General features: G+C 36.2%; 1 protein-coding gene across 1 annotated transcript; it reads right to left on the reverse strand.

Annotated features, from left to right (window-relative positions):
• Nucleotides 1-16,394: 16,394 nt before the first annotated feature.
• LOC113287593 (dof zinc finger protein DOF1.4-like) lies at nucleotides 16,395-18,541 on the reverse strand. The gene is made up of 2 exons (XM_026536383.1): nucleotides 18,047-18,541; nucleotides 16,395-17,832 (listed from the first exon to the last, which is right to left on the reverse strand). Exon 2 carries the CDS (start codon nucleotides 17,604-17,606, stop codon nucleotides 16,572-16,574), a length of 1,035 nt encoding a protein of 344 aa, XP_026392168.1. The 5' UTR covers nucleotides 17,607-17,832; nucleotides 18,047-18,541; the 3' UTR covers nucleotides 16,395-16,571.
• Between the last annotated feature and the right edge of the window lie 440 nt (nucleotides 18,542-18,981).

Raw genomic sequence — 18,981 nt, forward strand, 5'->3', positions numbered from 1 at the left:
GGAAGCTGGGTAGCCCTTGATTATGAGATGAAATTGGGAGCTGATAGTAGTAATAGAGGCGCTAATAGTAGTAATGGAGGGTAAAAAGGTACCTTGTCAATTTAAGTTGAGGATATGAATGTGATTACTCACAACTCTCCCGAAACTCTGTAACAGATACCAATTATTGCAAAGATTATCCAACGTTACAAAGTTACCAACGTCGATACGACGTTACTTAAAAAAAATCCGTTACAAAATCGAGCATTACAAATTCCCTGATTTCGTGTGGTGATTTCTTATGAGTTTCGCGTTCTTTGATATATTATTTTACTTCTCCCTTTTCTCCTCCTTCCGTCCTCTGTTTTAGGTCATTCTGAACCTGCTGCGTCGAACTCTTCTTCATCCTCGCATCGTTCGGTTTATTCTCCTGTTAATCTCCCCTCTACTTCTAATCCGGTCCGATCTCTCTCTCTCTCTCTCTTTTTTTTAAAAAACGTTGAGTGTTTGTTCATTGCGTTTGTTTGTTGTTGTTGTTATTTTTATTTTAAGGATATGGTTAAACGAGAAAATGTGCATGTCAAAGGGAACGACTCGAATGTGCATGCCAAGAGCAGCGAATTGTGGAGTGCTAATGAAAAGCGACAGAAAATGACTACTAGAAGCAGAAATCAAAAGCAAAATGTTATTTTATTTCACAAAAGGTTAACTTTGTTACTTTTAGAAGTGTTAGAGCATAGCTCGGCTGAACCCACCAAGTGTTGGTATGTCAAGTTTTTTTGTCATATTTTAGTGAGACAAAACTCATTTAAGAGTCGCTTGATTATGTACTAGAGTCAACTTCGTATATTTTGGATTGAAAGTATTAGGATATGAGACATTACAAGTATTGAAAAGAATTGAAGAAGTGAAGAAGTAAGGAGCTACAACGACAACATCATCCTTCCACTTGAGGTTAGTGATATTTGACTTGAACTGTTTCATCCTAACATATCTTTCAAGTCGTGCATATTGAAAACAAATCTGCGAAGCATGAATGATTATACTCTAGTTAGACATAGTATTAAGGAATACAATACGAGGTTTATTTCTTAGCCATTAAACTTTGTAGATAAGACATCGACATAATCGTTTGAATGCTATTGTGATTATGTATGGGTATAAGGTGAAGATTTCATCCTAGGAAACAATGTTTTACATTTGTTTTAAGGAAGTAAGTTCATGAACTTGTTTTGTGAACCGAAAGAGAAATCGCCAGGCATTATTGGTATTGTTGTTCATTTCATATCTTTTAAACTACCAATATCTGTGATTATTATAACCGCTCATGACTTGTTTATGTTCTTGGTAAAACTCTTCACAAAGGCCCGACTTTTGTATTGGTATGACTTTTATTAGTGAAACCTATCTTAAGTAATCACCTGAGATGGTATGATCGATTAAGTGTTATTGCTGTGACCGACTCTGGTTAAAGGGGAACCGTTCCTAGTAAGAGGTGCAACCTATCACAAAGGGGAATCGATCCTTGTATGAGGTGCATCAAGCTTTTAGTAGAAAGGGGAACCGATCCTATGAACATGTGCAACACGTTTTTAGGCAAAGGGAAACCGATCCTATGGACATGTGCAACAAGTACAAGTTAGATACCATATATATGTAGGGAACCGATCCTAGTACCTAGTCAACCGAATTTTGGTAACTAGCATGAATATGCAAAGTAATCACATGGAGGTAGAACCGACACTTGTTTTGGTAGAACCGTAAAACCCATGTTTGGTGATTGAGTGTTCTTGATCAATCACGTAGTTCTTGAAAGTCAGATGAACCAATAATAAACTTGTTTGGAAGTGTGGCAAATCGGTTTCAAGATTGTAAGTATGAAAGAGGACTTACAAAATAAGGATGTCGACATACTTTCAACATGTGCAGTAGCGTTTATCTTTAATTTTTCAAAGATATTCCTTAATAGCTAAAAGAAGAAAATCCAGGATCGATTAAAATAAATTGAGAATCTTTTATTTAAGGTTTTTAATTTTATTTTTGGAAAATGAAAATTAGTAATGTGCATTTTCTAGTTGGAGATTGTCTAAGAGATTTTCGGTCATTATTTTGGGCAAAGAATTTCTACGAATTATGGAAACCGAATCTGGAATATATTGCATATCTAGAGAATATTTTTGGTTTTGGAAATTCCTTGGTGTCCAAACTTCCTTGGTCTATAAATATCAAAGTTTGGATTTCGAGCAAACTAATCCTCAGAGACAGCAAAACTATCTCAGTTGTGCTGCTACTGGTGAAGAAGCCTATTCGGAGAGGAGAGTAACCTAATTAGGAGAAATCTCTTACGGCCGCTCAGTTTAAAGATTTCTTTGGGATTGAGAATCTCTATTAATACCGTTAGTGGGAAACTAGATAATTGCGGTTTATCTTTTGTTTTTAATTGATTTGATTGACTAACGGTGGTTGAATTTTGAGTGCACCTAGTTTGTTTATGCTTTAGAATCTTCTCTTCTAATATAAGATTCACTCAAACTAGATCGAAGTTTCAACGGGGATCTTTAGATTGTTTGTATATCTAAAGACGTCTTGTGATAACCCATTGTTAACAGACTCCATTCTGTGCGTGATTGATCACAAGAGATTCAAGTTGATTGTGTGCAGGTGTTTATTGAAGATCTGAGAAGATTTGAAGACAAAGAAGACTTTGAATATTTCTAATTTGGGTTCATAATCTTTGGTGTGCACAATACTTGTTTCGATAAAATAGGATCCAACTATAATCGGTTTATCCTTGTGGTATATTAGATTGATTAGTTGTGTGGATCGGCATCAATACAATTCTTTGTAATTAAAAGTTTTTTGAGATAAACAGAAGATCCTTTTGTCGAACTCACATCACTTGGTTGAAAAGAGTTGACACCAAACATATTTGTTGGTCCTTTACTGTTTGGAATACGAACCAAAGGAATTGTTCCAAGTACGTGACTTATTACAGGTCGGAGGCATGGGAATACAGACGGAACTAGGTGAACTATAGGTTTATTTGCTTGGTCTCAACTATACGAAGTTGGTTTAATTTTGTATAGCGGCTTAATATTGAGAGTATTCAATTCTGGACAAGGTCCCGGGGTTTTTATTCAATTGCGGTTTCCTCGTTAACAAAATCTTGCTGTGTCATTTACTTTTATTTTCCGCAATTATAATTGTTGTTATTATAATTTAAATTAAATTACACAAACATTAATTCCTATTTACTTGATAAGTAATCCTATTGTGTTTGGTTAAGTCCGAAACTTTTATCAAGTAAACATACTTCGTTGTTGTATTGTCTCGATCTCGTATCCATAAACGATCACACGAAGTGTGAACCGATTTGTTGTATTGTCTCGACTCAGTCCATTGAAAATAACTTTCGAAGAAAGGACTTATAGGTGGAAAAGTTTTAGATTGAGGTATATTTGGGTACCCTCGTCTTTTCAATTGGTATCATAGCAGGCAAACACGAAAAGATCTAACAATCTGTGTTTGGTGCGATCCAAACTATAAGAAATTGAATCTATTTATGATTCAGTTAACGTTATGCAAGAATACGACTACTCAAAAGTTGATGATGTTACTACTTCGTTGACTCATGATCCAGGAGTTGCGAAAACATCTGTGTCCATCTCTGATGGAGAGGAAGATGCTGATAAAGAGTTGGTAAAACTCCTAAAGCCTATAAAATCTCTGTCTTCTAAAGTGTTGATATTAAAGACAGAGACAAATATTCTTAAACAGGAGATCAGAGAAAAAGACATTCAACTGAAGATTCTAGACATAAAGAATATGGATCTCACTGTCAAATTAGAAGCTCTTGGTAAATCTCTTTCTCAAGAAAATGAGACACGTCCTATGACTCTGACTAATGATGTTGTTGTGATTTCTTCTGATGTTGATGAAACTAAAAGTCCTTGCTTGACTTTTACAAATTGTGATAAAACCGGTTTAGTCACATCTGAAACATATCAAGATGGTGGTAGTTTGCCTAACTACATCAAGTCAGAAGAGGATAAGAAACCATCTTCTATATCTACTGATAATCAAACGAAATCTTGTTCGAAGGAAACTTTGAACCGATTCCGTGAACGTGATCTTAAGGAATACAATTTTCAGTCACTTGACAGGAAACTTATACTTCTTCAACATACGGTAGTAAAAATATTGAAAGAAGTTTCTTGTCTTAAAAAACTGAAAGACCATTCCACAGTAGAAAGACAGATCATACCACTACCCGATAAGATCAACTCAAAAGAATCAGAGGAAAGAGTTGATAATCGCTTCTGGAAAAAAATTCCTCCTCACCCATATCGAAACAATCCTTGTTTTGATGAAGAACAACTCCAGAAGAAAGGGAAAGAGAGAACCTCTGCCAAAAGAAACAATCAGGAATTTTCGATAATTGTTTCAGATAATCACACTGATGTGGGTCATAAGGAAGTCCTTAGAATGAGAAAATCATATGAAAATCTCATTGAAATAATTAAGAGAGATCTATCTATCTCTGAAAATTCTCACGCCAGTACTGTTTCTCCACATGATCATATCTCTAGAGTTAGAAAAGATCATCATCTTGGGAGAAAATATTTTGGGCGGAAATTCCCTAAAAGAAACATGAACTATGTTTCTGATACACACTATAATCTAGAAAAATCTTACTCCGATGCAACCTAGTTGTATCAAAATTGTGCACTCTCATCCTCTTTCGTGCTCTTATTCATGGATGGGAAATGCACAATAAAATTAGAGCACATCTGTTTGTGTAGTTGTTTATCAGAAAAGTTGTGACACTTTATGGATAGCTGCGAATCCGTGGTTGTCTAAAAAAATGTTCATGTTTATCATGTTCTTCCAAAAATAGGTTTTATTTAGAATTTTCGAATTTTAATAGACCTTTCAGCATGAGAAGTTCGGACAAAGGAAACGAAATATATTTCTGTAAGATTTCGGATTTTCTGATATTTTCGGTCCGAGAGTTGTTTCTTCTTAAAGAGAAACTATCTCTTTCTTGTATTATTGAAACCCTGATCAAACCTTATTTATATAACCGAGCATGCCTCCAATAACTCGCATTATCATAAAGGCTAATAAGGAGGAAGCTCAAAAGGTTAAAGATTGCCAAGGAATCAATACAGCGAGGAAGAATAAAAACATATTAAAAATCATGTCTGATTATGATTCTGATAGTTCAGTTGGATCACAAGATAAGTCATGTCTGTTGGCTTACAATTTACAAGATCCAACCAAAACCAAGTGGATTCGTTCTGATAGTATGATTGACTATATCCAAGGTTTGAAGAACTAAGAACCAATCTCATAATAACGGTTCAAAATCAGGACTGGATCAAGGGTAAGATCGAGGAAACAAAAGTTGATATTGCTGATATGAAGGTTCAAGTTGAATAGCTTGAGAAACGGGAAGTGGTTGCAGACAAGTGTCTTGAGACATGCTTTTAAAGTTTGAACACTGGAGAAACCTCAGTGAACAACGAGAGCACCACTAGAGATTAAGTTATATGCTATAATACTTAATCTATGAAAATAGACATCAATTTTTGATTTCTTTCAATGATTGTATTAGGTCTATTATGAATAAAACTATCTTATTATGAATAAAATTATTTGATTTATAATTTTTCTTGTGATATTTTTTGATTTACATAGCATGTGCTTGAATGCTTTATGTTATTGCTATGTATGTTTATGGGATGTTTGATTTCGGTTTTCTGACCTTGATATTCGATCTCATAATGTTGTGAACCCTTATGGTTTGGGTGACTTTTTGGTTTAGCAGGATTAAGTTCTAGCCCATGTTGGTAGGCTTTATCAAAGGATCATGGGGGGTTCTGATAGAAACAATATGTGAAAAAAGTCACAATATGTTGAATCGTTTGGTTTAGCATAAAAGCATATGTGTTTCGGGGTTTTCAACTTTTGCTTGCAATAGTTAAAAACCGGTTTTCAACCTTTCTCTGGTAAAGGTTGGTTGTTGTTATTCTTTTGTTTTCCATAAGGATGACAACATAATGATATTTCGATATCAATTCTCTCTGGAAGATGCAAACATATTGGAGAAGAGGATGCGAATTTGAGGTAACGAGTTTGTTAGTTAGTCGTTTTCTTATTTAAGAAAAGCCTAATTTTATTTCATATATTTATTGCTTTTGCTTAACAAAATTTTGGTACAACTGATGTTTTATTCCATTATTTGTGTATGGATGTGTGTGTGATTCAATTGGTTTCGCTTAAGAAAAACTATTGTTATCTTGCTTTATTGTTTGGTATCAATGGTTTAGGCTTACAAAATTGCGGTGCTTTAATGTCTATGTTGTTTCAATTGCTTCCGGTTGAGGTGAATAATTATGCAAGTTGATTTATTTGGATTGTATGAATTGTTTATGGCTTAACGAAAGAAAGGTTTACGGGATGAATTGTTTAGTCCAATTCGATTCTGGATAAGAGAAATTAATTTAATTCTGATCTTAGTTAGAATTATCAAAGTGGAGGTTTCGGTTATTCAAGTCTAATTGAATACCTTAACAAGAAATGCTAGTTAACTAACCTAGCACTTGTCTTGTTTAAAATTTAAAGGTCTAGGTTATATGGATAATTAGAACCTGATGAGAAAAATAGAGTTATATTTATTTTGGTCTTATCGAACAAGCGATTGTATTTGTACAATCAGTTTAGAAAAGGAACTAAGGTGCTTAGTCGTTTTTTGGTTTGCTAAACTATTAGGGAAAATTTCTTCGGGAAATTGTTTTCTTGGTAACATATCAAAATAAAATTACTTTGTAGTTTCGGTTTTGATATTGGTTATCAAAAATGGTGTGTGGAACCCTCGTGCTTAACTCTATAGGTTGCAATTCTATTAAGATTTGTAAGATCCTTTCTGTTTGTCCTTTATTTTTCGTTTCTTTGTCATTTTGTGACAAAAAGGGGGAGAAATATATGGAGTAAAAAAGCGATACTGGTGTTGATTTATATTGATTGGTATCACTAAGGGAAAGGACATTGGTGCTTAAACGTTTACCTAACGAAAGAGTAAAAGCATAAACTAAGGGGGAGTAGCATATCATATGATTATTGTAGTTATATGGACTACAAGGGAATAACAAAGACGTGTGGATTGATAAAATCCACCTATGTTACCTTTAGGGGGAGTATTAGCTTTGTCATTATAATGTCAACAACGGCATTTAAGGATTGAATGTATACAAGTTATTGTGTTGTTGAATTCAGGAATCAAGCGTATGTGTAATGAATTCTTGTAATTTGTTTATCCATATGATGTAAGAGTTTTGTCACTAAAATTGACAAAGGTGGAGATTGTTAGAGCATAGATCGGTTGAACCCACCAAGCGTTGGTATGTCAAGTTTGGTTTTCATATTTTAGTGAGCCAAAACTCATTTAAGAGTCGCTTGATTATGTACTAGAGTCAACTTCGTATAGGTTAGCTTGAAAGTGTTAGGATATGAGACATTACAAGTATTGTGAAGACTTGAAGAAGTAAGGATCTACAATGACAACATCATCCTTCCACTCGAGGTTAGTGATATTTGACTTGAACTGTTTCATTCCCTAACGTATCTTTCAAGTCGTGCATATTGAAAACAAAACTGTGAAGCATGAATGATTATACTCTAGTTAGATATAGTATTAAGGAATACAATACGAGGTTTATTGCTTAACCATTAAACTTTGTAGATAAGACATCGACATAATCTTTTGAATGCTATTGTGATTATGTATGGGTATAAGGTGCAGATTTCATCGTAGGAAACAATGTTTTACATTTGTTTTAAGGAAGTAAATTCATGAACTTGTTTTGTGAATCGAAATAGAAATCGCCAGGCATTATTGGTATTGTTATTCATTGCATATCTTTTGAACTACCAATATGTGTGATTAATATAATCGCTCATGACTTGTTTATGTTCTTGGTAAAACTATTCACAAAGGCCTCACTTTTGTATTGGTATGACTTTTATTAGTGAAACCGATCTTAAGTAACCACCTAAGATGGTATGATCGATTTAGTGTTGTTGGTATGACTGACTCTGGGTAAAGGGGAACCGATCCTAGTAAGAGGTGCAACCTATCACAAAGGGGAATCGATCCTTGTATGAGGTGCAACAAGGTTTTAGTAGAAAGGGGAACCGATCCTATGGACATGTGCAACACGTTTTTAGGCAAAGGGGAATCGATCCTATGGACATGTGCATCACGTTTTTAGGCAAAGGGAAACGATCCTAGTACCTAGTCAACCGAATTTTGGTAACTAGCGTGACTATGCAAAGTACTCATATGGAGGTAGAACCGAAACTTGTTTTGGTAGAACCGTGAAACCCATGTTTGGTGATTGAATGTTCTTGATCAATCACGTAGTTCTTGAAAGTCAGATGCACCAATTCTAAACTTGTTTGGAAGTATGGAGAATCGGTTTCAAGATTGTAAGTATGAAAGAGGACTTACAAAGTAAGGATATCGACATACTTTGAACATGTACAATAATGCTTATCTTTAATTGTTCAAAGATATTCCTTAATAGCTAAAGGAAGAAAATCCCGGATCGAATAAAATAAATTGAGAATATTTTATTTAAGGTTTTTAATTTTATTTTTGGAAAATGAAAATTAGTAATGTGCATTTGCTAGTTGGAGATTTTCTAAGAGATTTTCGGTCATTATTTTGGACAAAGCATTTCCAGGAATTATGGAAACCGAATATGGAATATATTGCATATCTTGAGAATATTTTCGGTTTTGGAAATTCCTTGGTGTCCAAACTTCCTTGGTCTATAAATATCAAAGTTTGCATTTCGAGCAAGCTAATCCTCAGAGAAAAGAAAACTATCTCAGTTGTGCAACTAATGGTGAAGCCACCTATTTGGAGAGGAGAGTAACCTAATTATGCGAAATCTCTTACGCCGATTAGTTTAAAGACTTCTTTGGGATTGAGAAGCTCTATTAGTACAGTTGGTATGAAACTAGATAATTGCGGTTTATATTTTGTCTTCGATTGATTTGATTGACTAACGGTGGTTGAACTTTGATTGCACCTAGTTTGTTTATGCTTGAGAATCTTCTCTTCTGATATAAGATTTACTCAAACTAGATCGATGTTTCGGCGGGGATCTTTAGACTGTTTGTAGATCTAAATACGTCTTGTGATAGTCCATTATTAACAGACTCCGTTCTGTGCATGATTGATCACAAGATATTCAAGTTGATTGTGTGCATGTGTTTATTGAAGATCTAAGAAGATTTGAAGACAAAGAAGACTTTGAAGATTTCTGATTTGGGTTCGTAATCTTTGGTGTGCACAATACTTGTTTCGGTAAAAGAGGATCCAACTATAATCGGTTTATCCTTGTGGCATATTAGATTGATTAGTTGTGTAGATCGGCATCAATACTATTCTTTGTGATTAAAAGTATTGCATGCAAAATCTTAACAATTACTTTGGTAGTTGACAATAAGATAGATCTAAGAACTTTACAAAGGAGTTTGTTGAGATAAACAGAAGAGCCTTTTGTCGAACTCACATCACTTGGTTGAAAAGAGTTGATACCAAACAGATTTGTTGTTCCTTTACTGTTTGGAATACGCACCAAAGAAATTGTTCCAAGTACGTGACTTATTACAGGACGGAGGCGTGGGAATACAGACGGAACTAGGTGAACTATAGGTTTAGTTGCTTGGTCTCAACTATACGAAGTTGGTTTAATTTTGTATAGCGGCTTAATCTTGAGAGTATTCAATTCTGGACAAGGTCCCGGGGTTTTTCTGCATTTGCGGTTTCCTCGTTAACAAAATCTTGCTATGCTATTTACTTTTATTTTCCGAAATTATAATTTTTGTTATTATAATTTAAATTAAATTACACAAACGTTAATTCCTATTTACTTGATAAGTAATCCTATTGTGTTTGGTTAAGTCCGAACCTTTTATCAAGTAAACATACTTCGTTGTTGTATTATCTCGATCTCGTATCCATAGACGATCACACGAAGTGTGAACCGATTTGTTGTATTGTCTCGACTCAGTCCATAGACAATCACTTTCGGAGAAAGGACTTATAGGTGGAAAAGTTTTAGATTGAGGTATATTTGGGTACCCTCGTCTTTTCAAGAAGTCATTCCGAAATTATGCATCCAAACCAACTTATTATATTTTTGATTCTAAAAGTTAAAAAGCAATTTCTGAACAAGTAAACAAATATTTAAAAGAAAATAATTTAAAAAAAAAATAAAAAAATGCTTAATAAGATTTAACTTCTAGTCTCAGAGATATATCATCGTGCGATTAGGCTATCCTTTTTCAAATGGTACAGCTCCATGCAAAACAAGCTGTGGAAAACAAGCACCTGGAAATTTAAGCAATTGGAATCATTTACATATCTTGACTGGTGTCGATTTTACACCGTCCGCGACAGTCCATTACGAGTAGGTGTCAGCAAAGGCTAACAATTGACAAAAGTAGAGGAACAGTGGATGTAAAACCGACTAGTCTTCACTTCAAAATAAGGAAATGGTTCTCATCACTTTTACACGATCTCCACCTCTTCACTACTCAACTACATTCACTTCCTACGAGATCACGGTGTTCTACTATGACTTGATATAAATAAATTTTTAATCTTCAATCAACAACTAACACAAATTTCCAGAGAAAACAGAGAACTTACAGCTTACATTTTTTACAAGAAAGTTTCATCTTCTGAAACAAGTCATAAACAGTCACATCTTACGTAGCTTCTCTCTCTCTGATCTCAATACCTTCTCTCTTTCCCTCCCTAAGATTAACCCTTCTCTTTCATTTTGTGACCAAGCAAGACTGGAACAACCATTTCTTGGTTTAGGCTAGAATTGTATTGACTGATCTTTCGAGTACTTTACATTTGTTTAGGGTCTAGACTCGTTTCTCACCAACCTACCCACTTTTACTCTTTTCTCCAGAATCATTTTTCACCCTACTACACAAGCACCTCTACTTCCATAAGTTACTCTTTTCTCCAGAATCATTTTTCACCCTACTACACAAGCACCTCTACTTACATAAGTATCAGGTACCCACACTTTTACTTTCACGAGTGTCCAGTTCTTGAAAGGAAGTCCACGAACAAACATCACCCCCCAGACAACACCTTTACTCTCATGAGTGTCCGGTGCTTGAAGGGAGTCCGCGAACAAACATTACCCCCAGAAAATCAGTTAACGTGCAAGCACTTATTACACCATGTACACCATAACAAGAAGCATCAAATTTGAGTAATTTTGTTGGGCTTAGAGGCAACAAAATTGTTTTTGTAAGGTTAGGAGCCCAATGGAGGGGATATAAACCTATAGTCCAAATTAAAGTGCAAGCCCACAAAAGAAAAGAAAAAATAACAAACAAATAATTACAAGCCCATAAAAGAAAGAGAAAAAGAAAAATAAAAATTATTACAAGCCCAAATAGAAAATAAAGAAAAAGAAAAACTAAAATTATTACAAGCCCAAATATAAATACTTAAATACAAGCCCAAAGAAATTTAATGAGGCCCAGTTGGGTTAGCTCATGGGTTAGGCTTACTTGATTTTTGGAGGGAAGCCCAAATTTGGGCTTTTTATCCCTTTTTGTTGCACTAGCCCAGTTGGGCTTGGATCTTCCTTAGCAACCTTAATCAACAGCTCAGCAGAATTGCACCAGCAGCTTCACAGCAGCAGCAAGCAGGAGGGAGCAGCAACAACAGCAACAGCAGCTAAAATAGCAGCAGCAACAGTAGCAGCAAACAAGGAAGTTGCAGGTCAGGAACAAGCAAGATTAACAAGAAAGAAAACAGAATACAAGCAAACCGCTACCGAGTCCCCGGCAGCGGCGCCAAAAACTTGGTAGCTCAAGGAATGAGACCTAAAAACTACAACCTATGTTTTACCTACAAGTATACAGGGTCTTGATGAAGATAGAATGTAAATAGAGGTTTTGTCCACAGGGACTTGGAGGATTTGCTAAAGTTCTCTAAGTTTCAAAAGTTAATTGAATTCAAAGGAGCTAGTGACAAAAGTTGATAAAAAGGATTGAGTTACTAGGGTTATTAAGTCCACCTCTAACTTACACCATGTATTCACTAGATTATGCTATTCTTTCCTTATAAGATGCAAGGATTAAGATTCCATTCTTGGTTCTCTACATCTAAGGAGTTTCTCCTATAGAAAGATCAAATCAACTAAAGTATGACTCCAAAGCACTAATTGTCTTGGTTAAGACACAACTAGTCTAAGGATTAAGAGTGGTCTGGTTGAACATGAGTTGTAGTTTTATCAACATGCTATAAGTCTAACTACAATGTATTCATAACATACCATGTATTCATAACGTACAATGTGAGAGTAGAATGATGATTTACTAACTTTGATTCTTTTCTAAACTTGTTTATCAATCAAGAACAACATAATCATAGTGTAATACATAACAGTAAGTTAGGGCTTCCTCAAATCCCTAGCAGATGAAACTAGAACATATACATGACCATTATCATTATCATCATCTTCACAGGTGTAGACATACTCAAAAATATCATCATAACATCATACACAGTCAAGGTGAAAATATATCAAGTATCAAATTAATATTGCAATTTTTAAGAAGTAAAATTTATAACTCAAAGCATGTTGTTCACTGGCTAGCCCAGGATGATTCTATTACACACCCACACATCTATTTATACAAACAATAATTTTTAACCTAAAATCCCCAAAACAGTGAACTAGGGTTATGACAAAAAGTGAGATTAAATCACCTAATACATTGAAAACTACTCGAGAACTTTCACCCATGCCCCTAATTAGACGTACACTAACTTTCCCCAAAAATCCCCAATTTATGAAATTAGGGTTTTACAAAAAATCCTTACCTAATCTCTGAAAACGATTGATAGCTCTCACCCATGCTTCCTTGTCGTCTGCTGATGCTACCCATGCCTTCGATTTATCCTCTAACCTCACCTATTTCATCAACTCCTAACCTAGGGTTCCTGTGAGATGAAACGATTAGGAGGTGATGTTATAAGTGGCTAGAAAGGTAGGTCTTGGTTGTTAGAAGTGATGATGGCTCGAGTGGTGGTGGTTGAGTGATTTGTGGGTTATGGTGGTGGTGATGGAGACAGCGTCGCTGTTGCAGAAGAGGGGAAGAAGGAGATGGCTCGATGGGTTTTGGCTAGGGTGTGTTTGTTTTGGGTATATGGTATTTGGGTGTTTGGGTGTTGAGCAGACCCATCAAATCTCGATGTTTTGTGAGGGGAATCCGTAGGATGATAGGATGAGGGAAAGATCCAACGATGTGATGTAAATGGATGTGGAGCGACCGTTGGATATGGAATACATCAAAACTGACGGTCCAAGATGGAGTTAGGTGTTGTAGTGTTTGACAGGAGCTTCAGACTTCGATGAACGACGATGAAGCGACCGTAGGATGCTGAGATGATCCAATCTGACAGCTGAAGATGAATGCGGGTATGGATATTGGTAATGGGTTTGGGTGAGGGTTTTGGGCCTTGGGTATGCCAAGCCCATATCTTCTTTAAGAACAATTCTTCCTCTTCAAGCCCACTTCTAGCCTTTTGGTCTTGTGCACAACATTCTTCGCGGCTTCCTTGTGTAATTCCTCCCGGCTTTTCACTACTTTTCTGCTCTTTTCGCTCCGCTATTCATCCAAACTTTATTTATTACCTAAAAATGCAAAATTAATTAATAAAAATATTTATTCTTGAAAACAATGAAAATACAAAATATGGGATAAAATGTAGAATTAATGCACAAAAGATGAGTTAAATGCCAAGAAAAATATATAGAAATATGCACTTTTTAGTACTCATCAATCCTCCGTCGCTCACCCTTGCATTTAGTATAGCTTTTAGTTTGTTTCGTTGTTTCCTTTTGTTGGGCTTTTCTATCGATATTTTTGTTGACCTTTTAGGCTTTTTTGTGTTGTAAACTTTTTCTATCTAAGATTCTTAATTAAACTTCGGTATTTTGAAAAAGGTTAGAAAAATAAATAAAATAAAAAGGCATCAGTTGATATATGTCGCTACGGGAGAGCGAGAGTAATCTGTGCGTATATAATAGTGGGGCACCGAAGGTGAGAGAGACAGACACAGAGGTAGCTGGAGAGAGACATCCCCTTCCACTCACTCGGTCAATTTCCCCTCTTCAGACTCCCCACCATCACCACCACTATCAAGTCCCCATATATATATATATATATATATATATAGTTATATACCTCACTCCTCAAGGCCCCTGCAAGATTTCCCTACCACTCTCCACTCACTCGCATTATATGGATTTTATATTAACTATTTGGTAAGAAAATGGAAACAGAAACAGTTAGCAGTGAAAGCGCTACGAAAGCTGATGCAATTTCATATCATCTCAACTTAGGCCGGCTCTAATGGTATGCCAAGATTCAAGATTATGACCGGATCCATGTCACCAAAACACAACGCCCGGGTGTATTGGGGATCCGATATTCCTAGTCGATACGCCTTTTGAACCTGCGCGGCACGCCGTTTCTAACTGTGTATCATAGGAAAACTCAAATGCGTCGTTCCTAATAGCGTATTGACCGGTCAACACACGGTTCAAAGTGCGTGTCCTAGAGAACCCTAAATCAAACAGACGCCACACTCCTTTTTCTCTTTTCTTTCTCTCTTCTTCTTCAACCAAAACCCGTAAAACCTCACCGGTCAACAAATATATAACGGGCACGCCAGTTGTAACCGCGTATGTAAAATACGTAATTTGAATCAGCGTGGCACGCTGTTAGGAACGGCGGGAGGAAGAATATTTTCGTAGAATATTCCTTGGTACGCATTTAGGAGCGACGTGTGATGCTTTTTTGATACGCAGTTTCAAAGCGCGTGCCTGGGTTAATTCCATCTTGGATCCAAGCAAAACGAAACACTCTCTGGAAATAAGGGAAACAGTGATAGGATAAACGACACTTCAATAGTGATAATCTTGAATCTTGGATCCCATTAGAACCAGCCTTACACCATTCATAATGCCATAGTCCTCTTATTGTTGTCGAGAGTTTTTCATACTACTTGGAAAACTAGGCAGAAAAAAAAAAACTCTAATGCCTTGCTTCTCCAAACCCCGTCGACAGAAGATAGAGGACACACCCTAGACTAGTACTGAATGCCCTCTTCGGAAAGTACGAAGGAACAATGGACGCCACAGCCAAATGATCCTTGATTCAGAGCATCCAGTGCCTCGCTTGCTAGCTGAGCAAGTGAAGTATACGGTGCATAGCTAGCAGGGTTGGGCAACAAAACACTCAACCACTGTACATTCCAGAAATGGCAAACTGGAAGAGCAACAAGGGTGCATGATGGAACCACAAATTTTCTGGTTAAGTGCAAGGCCAATTAGGCTGACATGCTTTAATATAAAAAAAAAGAAAAATGAAAGGATGACTTATCTGGTGGATAAAAGAAAGTGTAATAGCAATGGCTACCAAGCATCAACAGAACAAAAACCTAACTCTAATAAAAGAGACAAACATACCTCCTGCACAAAGGAAATTGCAGCCAGATTTCACCATAAAAACAAAAATCCCAAACATTGACAATTGGCCTACAAAACCATCTACTCCTTTCATATTTCACTTCCCTTCATACGAATTTATGCCTTTCTCTAACAATATTAGTTGTCATTAATTATAATTTCACAACAGACTGTAGTGCCAAAAGATAACCATAATTCATAAAGCCATGCATGCGTGCCTGCAATGATGGCCATCTGATATTTTACCATGGAGATAATAAAGAAAAACTCATAATCAACAGTTCAAAATGTAAATAATTAAAGATGTTTAATTTGCAAACTCAATCAGAATCGCATGCATCTGAAAAAGTAAGCACCCAGAGAAAGAGAGATGCAAGTTTGAGTGACTTGAGTAAAATTACTGATCATCAACGTCTGCAGATTCCCTACCCACATGCAAAAGCAAGATAATGAACCATCTTATCACAACTTTTTCTCATAAACAAGACATAAAATTCGTAAAATTGAACTGTGTTTTCTTCACCTCTCTCTCTCTCTCTCTCTGCGGGTCTCTTCATCTGTTATCTCCCTATCTTTACAGTACATACAGTAAGGCTACTACCACACACCTACATCTGCGACTCTAAGAAAGCAGCAAAACAACACTGAATTAACAAAGTAATTAAAAACGTAAGAAAAAAAAACACATACTGTTCACTCGCACTATCTCCTTCTGCTTGAACCCCCACAACAAATTAATTAGCTCCTTATCTACAAACAGAATGAAAAAACAAACCACAACAAGAAGATCTAAACATATGTTTTCTGTTTCAAACTAACATAACCACGTACTAGTAAACATGCCCATTAAAAAAGACCAAAAGAAACAAAAGGTAGAAAAGAAACAAAAAATTAATGATGTATGGGTGGAAAAAAAAGATCACCAAAACAAACAAAAGAAGTCCTGATCTTTCATGTATACAGTCATAAAAATGGTCAGATCATTAACTTAACTTCACGAAGAAGTTATAACAAAGATGAAGGAGGAGAAGAAGGTTGATCAGTAGTAGTAGGAGTACCAAAACTGCCTCCTAAATCAGACCAGTGATGCTGAATTGCTGTTGATGGTGGTGGGTTCACAGGAGTGGTAGTAGTACTATCAGTAGTACTTACTGTAGCGGTATTGTCATTGTTTGTGTTGGTGGTGGTGGTGGTGGTGGTGGTTTGGCTGTCCCAATAGTTAACTCCTTCTGAGGTACCGATTGGATTACTGTTGTTGAAGTTCGGAAGAAACCATTCTTGATGATGATGCTGCTGAGTAGAAGGAGGTCTAATTAGATTTCCTGCTTCCAAAGGTAAAATTGGTTTTTCTTCTTTAGTAATTCCACCCATGTTGAGGTATTGTGAATGAGGTTGAAGTTGATGTTGCTTTTGTTGATGCTGGAAAGAAGGAAGACTAAAACCTTGTAGCAAAGCCTTATTAGAAACCCCAATATTGTTGTGATCATTATTTGCACTGATGGGTATCTGCTGGTTAAAAGATTGATAAGGTGCCAATGATGATAAAAACATCCCTGATGCTGCTCCTATACTACCCCCGCCCACACCTGGGTAATAATAAATAGGACTCGGGTTTGCAGCAGAAGAAGGCATTAATAAAGTCTTGGATGTTGAACTTTGTGATACATTCTGTTGCTGATGATGATCTTGAGTAGACGTAGCAGAAGAAGACGAAGTTGTTGGTTTTTTGTTTTGTGTTGATCTTTTTCCTTTTCTACAACCACCACCAACTGGAACATTTCTTAGGGTTCCTCCTTGAGTCCAATACCTTCTACATCCTTTACAAAAATATCTAGGTTGAGATAAACTGTAATTGTTGTAATAGCAAAACTTTGTATTAAGTGATTCACAACGAGGACATTTTTGTGGTTGTTGTGGTTGTGGGTTTTCTTGTAGAAGTATTTGTTGTTGAGATTGTTGCTTCATCACTCCACCTGATCTTATATCTTGCTGCTGCTGCTGTAGTTGCTGCTGCTGCTGCAGACCTTTCATGTCTTCCATGATGAATACTTATCTCTCTCCACGCTCTCAAGACTTCAACACTTACTTTCTCTACTTGTAATTTTTCTGAGTTTCTATCGTGCATGTAGTTTACGCGGATACGGGATTTTGGGTGCCGTTTCAAAGAGAGTGAGGATTAGAAATCAACGTGTCTGTTTCTGTGTATTGAAGGAGAAGAATAAGAGAATCTTACTCAGAAATGACAATCCACGGTGTTGAGATGAACCTGCAGTAAAAATATCAGAATCATTTCAGAAGGGAATAAAAACAAAAAATCCGAAAGGATTAAAGAAAGATCAAAATTTTCAGAACTTTAGGCATCTAAAAAAATTAAATTACTCAACAAAATCTCTCTAAAGATTTTCTTCACCACTTCCTTTATAATCTTTCGTAATATTCATAATAAATTTAACACACCAAAGAGAGAAAAAAGAACTGACCTTTTATTCTTGTTTCTATAAGTAAGTACTGTATATGATTCTGCAAAGATGAAAGGAAGAAAAAGAAACAATCCAAAATATATATCTTCAGAAACAGATGTTCAGTAGTACTAGTTGCAGAGGAACCATTTTGGATGTTGGGTTTATATCGATTTCTTCTTTTGTTTCTTCCTCCAAAATCACAAAATTAGAAAGTGGGTTTCTGAAGATTATATTTGAAGGATCATGAAAATCTAACCCCAAGACAAAAAATGAATTAGCTAGAGAGACAGAGAAGTAATATAGCAGTGTGTGAAGATGGACCACTAGACTCGACCCAGAGGCGGCGGAGACGCGGGCATCGAGCTTGTCATGGCGGTCATGAAATGGATGTTTATGTCAGAGCTAAGAGACCTGTAGTACTACTATACCATAGTAAACCCTCCCTCTTCCCCAACAACTATTCTCTTCTGCGCTTGCTACTCCACTTTCTGACCATAAAATACATCAAAAACAATTGTATTCTCCTCTTCGTGATCAAACTGACTAGAAAAATAAATATAAACGCAGATGGATCTTTTTAGGTAATTCTCTTTGTCTACTATTCTCCTATCTGTGGGTCCAAACTCCTAAGGGATACCTTAAGATGAGTAAACAACGGTTGTGATTTCGAATGAGTGTAGTACAGGTGTATGAGCAGTAGAGGGGGGTAAGGTATAATTTTGGTAGTATCACCAAACGATACGGCACGTGCCTTTGGCCACGTAATAACTTGAACAGAGAGATTAGGGAGGGGTGACGTCCGTGTCCGTTATCGGGCTGAAGCTACCCTCAGGTCTCCATGCCCAGGAGCACAAACACTAACGGCAATAGAAATAACAAAGTTTTAGTCTTTTTTTTCCTCTTATAGAAGCAACGGATGCTGATTCATGGGAATTCCTTTCCAAAGAAAGAGG

The sequence above is a fragment of the Papaver somniferum genome, chromosome 6, assembly GCF_003573695.1.
Source record: "Papaver somniferum cultivar HN1 chromosome 6, ASM357369v1, whole genome shotgun sequence".
Lineage (NCBI taxonomy): Eukaryota > Viridiplantae > Streptophyta > Magnoliopsida > Ranunculales > Papaveraceae > Papaver > Papaver somniferum.